Source organism: Polypterus senegalus, chromosome 3, assembly GCF_016835505.1.
Source record: "Polypterus senegalus isolate Bchr_013 chromosome 3, ASM1683550v1, whole genome shotgun sequence".
NCBI classification, from domain to species: Eukaryota; Metazoa; Chordata; class Cladistia; order Polypteriformes; family Polypteridae; genus Polypterus; species Polypterus senegalus.
This window is the reverse complement of record NC_053156.1, coordinates 67,234,972-67,245,653: the sequence shown is the minus strand read 5'-3', so window position 1 is coordinate 67,245,653 and position 10,682 is coordinate 67,234,972. Positions and strand designations below refer to the sequence as shown.

Genomic DNA, 10,682 nt, shown 5'->3' with positions numbered 1-10,682 from the left:
AATTATAGAAAAAACCCCAATCTAAATCCGTTAAGTAGTTCTCTCGTGAAAAGCGAACAGATGTACAGACAGACGTTCGATTTAATATATATATTGAGATATTTTGTGATTGAAAAAGTATAAATTACAGCAGCATACCAGTGCTTTGTCCGGCCTGTTTCCTGCCTTAGGCCGGTTGCTGCTGGGATAGACGTGAGCTCTCTGCATTCCTGAACTTAATTAAGCGGGTTTGAGATGGTTATATAAAAATATTAGCATACTGTTTATCATGAGATTGTTCGCGTTCAAAGAAATTTGTAATTAAAACATTATCTTCTGTCGTATGTTAGACATAACCATTTATATCTGAGGTAGACTCCAAAATTACAGTATTGACTCACTATGTGCTGGGAAATAAAAAGTCATGACCTCTGCACTGTTTGCCAGAATAATTTGGTTATTTTTTTTCTTGTGTGTGTATATAATGAAAAACCTGGCTTTATTATAACTTATCGTTTGTTTGTACTTATGTGGTGGAGTACATTGAACTGACACAGTACCTCTCCAAGAGGCCAAATTTGAATCCTGGAAATGTTATTACTTCTGCACAGTGTGTGTATTCTGTCTGTCTGAGGCTGGGAGGATTTTTCTTCAGGTGCATTGGTTTTCCTGTCTGAATTCAAACGTGAACAAGTCAGATTAACTGACAGCTCCAAACTGACCCAGTGTTAAGAACATTAGACCAATCCAGATGAGAACAAGCCATTCAGTCCAACAAAGCCCACCAGTCCTATCCACTGAATTCTTCCAAGATAACATCAAGTTGAGTTTTGAAAGTCCCTAAAGTGCTACTGTCTACCACACTATTTGGTATCTTATTCCAATTGTCTGTGGCTCTCTGTGTAATGAAAAACATCCTAATGTTTATGTGAAATTTACGCTCAACAAGTTTCTAATCGCGTTCTTTCAGAGCTCATTTTAAAGTAACAGTCTCGGTCCACTGTACTAATTCCCTTCATAATTTTAAACACTTAAGTCATGCCAGTTAGACCTCTTTCGCTTAAACTGAAAAGGCTCCACTTGAGTGAATGTGTATGTGTGCGTGTGTGCACAAGTGTTTCAAGGGACTGGCATCTTATTTAAATTGCTTGCTTCCTAGTTTCCAATGGTGGCAGAATCGGCTCCAGCCTCACCACAATCCTATATTTAAGTTAAGTGGGTTTTAGAAAGGAAGGGTGGATGGTTTTACTTCTGTATAACTGCTTGTTAGGTGGATTGTTGACTTTAAACTGGAGAGTGTAGATGTATGTTTGAGTGCGTTTTATGGTGGATTGGCATTCCATCCAGGGTTGATCACTAGAGTGTCTACTTGATATGGACTCTGCATTGGAATATTTGTGTCACTGAACAAAAGAACATTTTTTAGATACTTAAAAGTTTGAGGAAATTATCAAGTACGTAGCCCATTGTCAGAGTCGCTTGAAATTTTTTAATTCTGTCCTCATTTTCATGAAACATGCTTTTTTTTTCCACTTTACATCTGATGACTTTACCACCCTGGATGCTGCTTTTTTATTTGGCTTCCTGGGCAGTGCCAGTTTTTTGTGTATTACTCCATAATTTCTCTTTTTTTTGCCTGGACACGTCAGTGCCTGTATTTGTTTCCATGAACTGATCTTTTTTTTTTTTTTTTTACCATGGGGTTAGTGACATGTGGCTTCATTTTATCACAGTAGGTGTGGTTGCTCTCAGTTTGATGGTACAGCTTGGCACTAAGCAAAAAAAAAATCCTGTAATCAGTGTGAACAGCCAGAAACTTTTAGAAGGAAGTGTCTGTTTACTCTTCGTGACATATAACTCTATGCCAGCATAGTTAACAGCAAAGATAGTAGGTGACCATGAGCACCTGTTGTTCAGCCCTCTTCTAGCTCAACAGGATCAAATAGTAAATCATATCAGCACAAAAAGCTCAGTTTTATGGCTTGTGAGGTCAAGCCAGTCCCTCTGGTTACATATTACCAGCATTCTTCTTTGAACAGTACAATAACTTAGTGTCACAGCTCCAAGTACAAAGTAGCTCTTGTCTATCCTGGCACCAGAAACATGGAGATATATAGTAATGGCTTGAGGGCATGTCCCATTTTTAAAAATTGAAAGTATCTTCTGTTTTTCCTTAAGATTAAAACACAGAAAGCCAAAGTTAGGAAATTATCCTGATTCTCTATCAAGTGAAACCCCTCAATATATATATGTTTATGGTAGACACTCCTAAAGCTTAGAGGACAAAATCGGCCTATCCATAATTGTCATGATGACACTGTTCACAATTCCAAAAGTCTGATAAATGATCTTCCTTGTAGGTGTAGTGTCATTTGCTCCAGCATTTATATTAACACTAAAGATTGCCTAACCCAGGGGTGTCCAACTCCGGTCTTGGTGGGCCGCAGTGCCTGCAGGTTTTCATTCTAACCGTCTTCTTAGTTAGTGAGGTATTTTTGCTGTTGATTCACTTGACTTGCCTTTATTTTAATTGACATGACTCAGATGCCTTAGTTGTTTCTTTTTCCTTAATGAAGATACATAAAGAAAGGTGAAGATCTCAGTCATTTTGGTCTACTCAGGTCACCAAAACATCTTAGAAAAAACAGAAGCAGTCTGCTGTGGCAGCAACACATCCTGATATTCAATAAGGGCTTTAATTAACAGCAGGAATTGGCTTCTTGTTTAGAAACTGGTTGGAATGAAACTGGCTGGAATTTGACGTTCCAATTAAAGGTCTGATGTTGGCTCGTTTCACATCTCATTTGTGTTTGGCGGCCATTTAATGAAGAAATGAATCAATTCAGAGGACTGAATCCTTAACAACAGGGTTATTAAAATGAAGGGAAAAGGAGTTAATTAGCAGTGAAAACTGGTCGCTGATTAAGAAAAGGGTTAGAATGAAAACCTGCAGCCCACCAGGACCAGAGTTGGACACCCCTGGCCTAACCTCACCTCTATGATAATGTTAAAAAAAAAACCCCATCCGCAGGCCCAGCATTATCATTTCCATGACCATACTGTTACCTTTACCGTCTAGACACAAATGGTTTCTTGTTTGTCTAATTGTACCCAAGCCTTCTTTGGAGCTGTAAACTATGGCATATACCATATTAAGTGCTTGATTGTATTTTTAAGAAGCATAAAGGGTCAGATTTTTATGAGGTACTTTTGCTTGTTTTTTTCATGCCTTCTATCATTGTTTAGTAATGTTTAATGGGTGACATATGTATGTTTTTTAGTTAGTGATTTTTGAGTATCCAGGTGATTCTGTATGCTGTTTTTAAGATCAGAATCGGAACCACTTTTATTCGCCAGTACTTAATGTACAGGAATCTGCTTATAACAGAACATAACATCACATACAAATAACATAAATAGCTTAAGTTAAAAAGAAAAACTTCTAACAAAGTTGTAGAATAATAAAACTATAAAGGAGATGTCCAAATGATGATGTGCAAGTGAAAAGTGTGAGTGTGTAATGTGTATGCACATTAACCCTAACCCTAATCTGTGACAGACGGGTATCAGCAAGAGTGAAAGGGAAGGTCTACAGGACGGTAGTGAGACCAGCCATGTTATATGGGTTGGAGACGGTGGCACTGACCAAAAAGCAGGAGACAGAGCTGGAGATGGCAGAGTTAAAGATGCTAAGATTTGCATTAGGTGTGACAAGGATGGATAGGATTAGAAATGAGTACATTAGAGGGTCAGCTCAAGTCGGACGGTTGGGAGACAAAGTCAGAGAGGCGAGATTGCATTGGTTTGGACATGTGAAGTGGAGAGATGCTGGGTATATTAGGAAAAGGATACTAAGGATAGAGCTGCCATGGAAGAGGAAAGAGGAAGGCCTAAGCGAAGGTTTATGGATGTGATAAGAGAGGACATGCAGGTGATGGGTGTAACAGAACAAGATGCAGAGGACAGAAAGATATGGAAGATGATCTGCTATGGCAACCCCTAACGGGAGCAGCCGAAAGAAGAAGAAGAAGTATAATGTTTATGCACGTGCACACACATATATGTACATACACTATACACACACACACCTCTTGATAAGTATATGACAGACCACATGAATATACAAAGAAGACCGGCTAAGTTACTGGTTTGACTGGGCTATTGAGGTGTCTGTTAGTTTTAGTTATGACCTGACCTGAAGCATTTACCAGAGGAGAGTTTTTGGAATAAGTGATGAGCAGGGGAGATGAGTCCGTGGCGAAAATTTGGACATGGTTAGTGACACGAGATGTATACAGGTCTGCAACAGATGGAAGGGCACAGCCAATTATTTTCCCAGAAGCCCTCACAACATACTGTTATTTAAATCTGGAGTGAGCTGTTGCTGAACCAAACCGGACCATGATGGAGAATGTTATTACACTTTCAATGACGACTTTGTAAAATTGAACTAGGATTGGCTGGGAAATATTTAGTTTGTTTAGTTGACATAAGAAGTAAAATGGGTGCTGTGCATTTTTAGTGATGGAGGTGGTGTGAGTGTCCCAGCTTGAGACTGTTTGTGATAGTTGTGCCCAAAAAAATTAAAGATTTGTGTGTCTTTATAGTGAAACAGTGAAGATCAAATGACAATATGTCATGCTTCATACTTAAAGTTTTTACCACAATTTGCCTTACTGGACGGGTTAAAAAAAGAAAGGTTTTTTGGGGACTTATCTAAGCGACTCATACAGGCTTGTAACTGTTTCTGTTGCAAGGTTGTATCTAAGGCTTTTATTTCATTGCTGATAAGATAAAATCAGGTTCAATATCCACTCGTTGTCATAGGAAAAGCAAGGACAGCCTTACGTCAGCAGGGGTATATAATCCCAAATGAGGCAGAAAGTTCACTTTTTCACTGAAGCGTGTGCAGGAATAGTTTCCTGCTCCCAGAAGAAACAACATAAAAGTGAAAATTCACAAAAAAACAAGAACTACTAGAGAGCATTTAAACAACTGGAACCTCTGAACCTGTATCTGGACCTTTATCTCTAAAGTGTTAGCAGAATCACTGGCGTGTCAACATGTGTACTGGAAAGTGTGCCAAGTTTATTGGGGTATCTTTGTACCCCTTGGCAGTTGCTGCGATCATCTGTAACATTTTGCTCTTCTTTCCTGCTTGGGATACTAAATACGTGCTGGAGGATAATAAAGGTGGCAACAAGACCATTACAGAAGAAGTGAAGTATATGGGTGGCCTCGTTGGTGGAGGTATCATGGTAAGGAGAGGCTGGGTGGGCATGTGTGGATGACCCGTTTACAGGGTTGATGTGAAATATTAGAAGATGCAATTTTGCAAAACAATATTCTGTTTATTTTTTATAACGATCTCTCCTTTCTTTTATAAGCTAAGAATCCATTTTTTTTTCCTGTGTGGGGTTGTAGCATATCTGGGCAGGATCAGATGTAAGGTGAGAACTCACTAAGAAGGAGAAGCCATTCCGTTACGTAGTTTAGTTTAAAAAAAGATCAATATACACCAACAAAACTACAAATGTATACATTTAAGTATAGCCTTTCAAAGATTCTTAAAACTTTTAGAGTAATTGTAAAGGGAAGAAAAGAAAAAAATTCAATGTACAGCAGGTCTCAAAGAAAAGTCTCAAGGGACCACACGTAACGAATCTGTAGAGCAGTTGCTCATTCAACCCCTTCTTGGCCATTTTGTGCAGACTACTGGAAATTCTTAGTAGAATAAGCCAGAGCTCATATGACGATAGAATATCTAGGATGAGATTGTGACCTGGAGGTCAGGATGGATGCCACAAGGCAGCAAGAAGACGGAGAGAATGAGAAAGTGAAGGCAGCCACTAATGGTTATGATCTCAAAAATTATTAAACACCCACACAGGCAGCTTTAAGAGACATATGCTATAAGATGTCCAGTGTTCACTTCACACAGGTCAGTGTTATTACTATCATTAAGCGATTTGACTAAAATGCCAAGACTAACAGAGACCCCTCTAATATTGGCAGGTAGATTATTTCAGAGTTTTAGTGGCCCTTGTGGCTAATGTCTCTGCCTCTTTATATTATTCTTGGATTTTGTTTATATAAAAAAAAAAGAATGGCTCTTGTAATTGTAATGTACATTTTAGAGCTTGAATGATATGTAGTTCAGTAAGGAAAAGGCAAGGTTTAATCATGAGGTACAGAGAACAAGCTTCCCAGTTCAAGGTTCAAATCTTTAGTACCTGAAGAGCCATACTGCTACAGCTACAGGTTCAATCATTAAGCTTATCGCCTTTACCAGACAGTGCTGAGAGAGCTGTTATCACACAGCGCTTCCTGTGACATTATAAAAGAAGCAGCGTTGTGCTAACAGTGGAGATTATGGCAGCCTAATGGGACGGTTATTAGCAGTGCTGACTCACAGATCTAGCTTTGTGGGCTCAAATTTCACTATCTGTGTGAACTTCACATGTTCTCACTGTGTCTGCGTGGGTTTTGTGCCCACATCCTCAAAGACATGAGTGTTGTGTTAATGCCCCGACATCCAAACCTGAATTGCTTATGCCATAGGCCCTGGCTAGTTACAACCTTCAAGTGGATTGCGCAGATATGACTATGCTATGTTAATTCTCCCGGTTTTCCCTGGCTTTGTATTCCATATTTGTTTGTCTCCTCCAAGTGTCCAAAGTCATATGGATTTCTAACAGCTTTCCATAGCTTTTTTCAGCTGGAGCTACTTTGCTGAGCGCTGGCGTCCTACATGTTTGGTCATATAATGCAGGACCCGTACACAACTGGTTAATATGACACTGTTTGTTGTGCATGTAAGACTCTTATGGTATGTGTTATGGAGAGTGTTAGTACTTTATTTGTAAATGTGTTCATAAAAATAGAGTAATAAAATACAGGGCTTTGACTCAGTGTGGGGTGGAGTACTATAGTTAAAGTAAAAAACAGGTTTGTTCCAAAAGGACGATGTCCTCTGATTTTTTTTTTATGTGTTATCAGATTGTGCCCTTTAATTGATGCCAACAAAAACTGGCAACAGCTGTTTAAAGCCAGTCCACTACACCACAAGTGACTAGTGTGAACAGGGCAAGGACCTCAAGGGTCTGAAGCTGATTTAACACAAACCCCTTGTGTCAAAAATCATGCAATTAATGGGAACAAGGACCAGTGCTCCACAGAGACCAGTAGACAAAGGAAATGGAAACGTAACAAAAATGTTAATACTGAACAGTGTTAGCAAACATGCCAGAGAGTGGCAATATGCAAGGAATGATTTCACTGTACTCGGTACATGTGACAATAATGTCCCTGTAATATGCTAAAGGCCTAATGGAAATAGACTCAACCCAGTGTGCACAGCTAACTGTTCATGGCAATAGGTTACTGGTTAGTGGCACAAAACGTGGCATCATTTATCTCATGAAAACAGAGGCCTACATCAGGTAGAAGGCCTTAAATACCAAAAACACCCTCCATTTTGCAATAAAACTAGCAGGTTGGGACCTACCTGTGAAATACACATTCACTGGAGGTCAACACTTCATGGGAGTCCATGACCTGTACACCTCTGTCCTGAGCCAGGCTTTAAATTGCTAATAGGAAGGAGAGGAGCAGTATCCATTGGAAACTGGAGACTGGAACCTGTTTGCTAAAAAGCCTGAATGACTATGCTAGATGCAAGAACTAATCTGGTAGCAACCGCTGATTTTTAGAAATAAGATTATTAACTGAGGATATTATAGGACAAGCTCCTAAAATGCCATCTGAAGCTGTGTACTAATATGATATTCAGTTTGATTAAGTAAAATGTCCTCTGGAGTGCTGGCCCCTTTTTCACATTGGAAATGTGTCATTGACCTTGAACTTTGTGCTTCATGCAACTTGTGTAAAAGATAAGCAATCGATTGACTTCAGGACCCCCCTGTCATTTCATTCTCTTGTACAGGGTATCCTTGTGTTACAGCTAACAGGCATGTGCTGTGGTGTAAGTGGACCCTCATGATCATTGTAGCAGACGTGGGTCACAATGGCATTGCTGCCTTTGGCTGATCTCTGTTCATATATATTTTTTTTTCTCTCCAGGTCTTGATCCCTGCCATTCATATCCATGCCACAGGGAAACAGGGCTGCTGTGCCAATCGATGTGGGGTAAGTTTGCCAAATGGGGAATGGGGTTGAGGGAAATCAATATGGCAAATAAAGGGTGAAGCAAGTGGGGAAAAAGAACAGTTTCATGTCATACCTTTTGTATCTTGCAGATGTTCCTGTCCATTGCATTTGCTGCAGTAGGGGTTGTTGGCAGCCTTTACAGTTTGGTGGTGGCCTCTCTGGGCCTTGTGAATGGACCAACATGTCTATTTGAAGACAGCGAAAAACAGCTTACATGGGGCACTCCGTTTATGTCCAACAAAGAGTTTGGGTAAGTTTGGAGTAACACTAAACACTTAAGATATATAAATACACACTCCAGGATCAAAGTGGTGTTAAATCAGAACCTTTGTTCTGCAACCAGACTAAATGCTGGTAACATGTTGCCCATAAATGAAAAAAACTAGAAACTCTTCATCCTTCTAGTCCTTATGACATAATGCACTTCATATATTTATTATTACTGTTTATCTATTTTAAATGTTGTTATGGCTGTGCACGAAGCAAGAAGGCAGGGACAATCTCTAGATGAGACACCGGTCTATTTCAGGGCACAGTCACACACACCCACCCATACTCATTTGTGCAGTCTCCAGACTACCTGACATACTGGATTTTGGATGTGGGAGGAGACCCATAGACAACATGGACACCCCACACAAATGGAACTGTGAAGCAGCACTACCCCAGTGACATCATACCGCCACAACTAAGATGGATAACTTGCAAACAAATTTGGTTGCTGCTTTTGTTATGTGAGATAAACAAATCTGAAAATGAAAATTTGATATTTTTCCATAGGCACCACTAAAAATGTTCGCCTTCTGCTGCATGTCTTCTTTCCACAGGAATGACAGCTACTTGTTTGATCCAAATTCATGGAACAAGTGCAAACAACCAGAAAACGTGGTTGAGTTCAATGTTATCCTCTTCTCCATCCTGCTGGTACTCGGCATCTTGGAGACGCTCCTGTGTGCCTTTCAAATGATCAATGGGCTCTTCGGCTGTCTGTGTGGCACATGCGGGAAGAAAGGGGTGAGTACCTGTCCTTAGGAGGCTGTTCATGGGCCTCCTAAACATCATGGGTTCATGTTTTGTATAGAGCCATTTCAAAGAAAAGCCCATTTTAACTAATTCTAAGTAGAAGGAAGAAAAAAATAGTCACTCTATCCCTAAACCGGGGTGTGAAAAAATCACAAAAGTAAATGAATGTTCAAGAAGAATGCTGAGCATCACTTTTTTTTGTTTTTCTGTTTTTCCAGCGGCAAGCCTAAGACTCCATTTTGAACTCCTTTCACCCTGATGATGGACGCATTGATGGTCATTTTCCAGTTGTTTGACTGAAGGCACACACCAAATTGAGCTGAATGTAGTTAGTCATTTATGTCACAAAAAGAACTTTTTAATGTATGTTCGTTCCTTGAATTGTTTTTACAATTGTGCTCAGCAAATGTTAAATTCAAACCCTGCTTTATTCTCGGAGATACCTAAACTGACAGCAAAGTGCAATTTACAAGGTGCCCTTCCACAGATAGGGTTAAGATGGAGTAGGAAAGTTGTGTAGGCTAGGGCCATCTTAACATATGGGCATAATGGGCAATGGCCGAGGGCATAGGGCCCATGAGGTTTCTGATGCCTATGCATGTTATCAAAACAGGGGCCACAGTGCACTACTTTGCTCGGGGGCCTATGATACTGTGAAGACAGCCCTAGTAGGCCCTTCAGGTCAGCAGGTAACCGAAGCCATTACTGAGAGTGTTTCAGCCCTCATGCTTTTACAGAAAACCCCAACTTCTGCTGAGCCAGTCTTCATCTTGTGAGAGAAGACTGCCTTTATTTCACCAAAACTATGTTGTTTTTGGTTGTAAATACCAAAAAATTGACCACCACTCAGAAACGTGTACTTTGAACATGTGAAAATCACATCCTGTGTGTTCCAATTTAACTCCTGTCCTAAGGGTGAAAGTGGAGGTGACCGTCTTACAAGGGTCTTTATCGACCATTATCCTGTAAGATTGGCATTCCTAATGTCACTGTATATACTTGCAAACAAATTTAACTTTTAAAAAATAAAACCTTAAAGCATTGCACTTCTACTTTGAATTTATCAATCCATCCTTCCATTATTTAACTGGTTGTCCAGTTCAGGGTCACAGGAAGCTAGTGATCACCTGAGTATTTGAGAATCAGTCCTACAGAAACCAACCAAGTTTAGTTTTAACAATGATTTACATAAAAAACAAAACAGATAAATAATAAGTAAATGTAAAATGAGAACAGGACAGCTTGGTCTTTGATGAGATTTCTTTGTGGCCGTATTATCCTTAATGATTAAAGAAATGTTTGGTGTGCACCAGCTCTCTGCTTTTTAAAGGAGGACGAGGTGGAGGATGAGGAGGCTGCCTCCTGTGGCGAGTTGTTTGCACATTTGCTATGTGTGTGAAATGGTGTCAAGAAATGGAGAAGGTAAAGGACAGGATATATATTCAGTGTGAAAACCTAAGCACATGAAAACAATAAAGCTTTATCATTTATAGAATACTGTTAATTTGTAT

General features: G+C 39.7%; 1 protein-coding gene across 1 annotated transcript; it reads left to right on the top strand.

Annotated features, from left to right (window-relative positions):
• Positions 1 to 4,866: 4,866 nt before the first annotated feature.
• tm4sf21a (transmembrane 4 L six family member 21a) lies at positions 4,867 to 9,556 on the top strand. Its single transcript, XM_039747423.1, has 5 exons — positions 4,867 to 5,237; positions 8,062 to 8,127; positions 8,238 to 8,398; positions 8,976 to 9,162; positions 9,390 to 9,556. The coding sequence occupies exons 1-5, from the start codon at positions 5,043 to 5,045 to the stop codon at positions 9,399 to 9,401; spliced, it is 621 nt and encodes a 206-aa protein (XP_039603357.1). The 5' UTR covers positions 4,867 to 5,042; the 3' UTR covers positions 9,402 to 9,556.
• Positions 9,557 to 10,682: the final 1,126 nt, after the last annotated feature.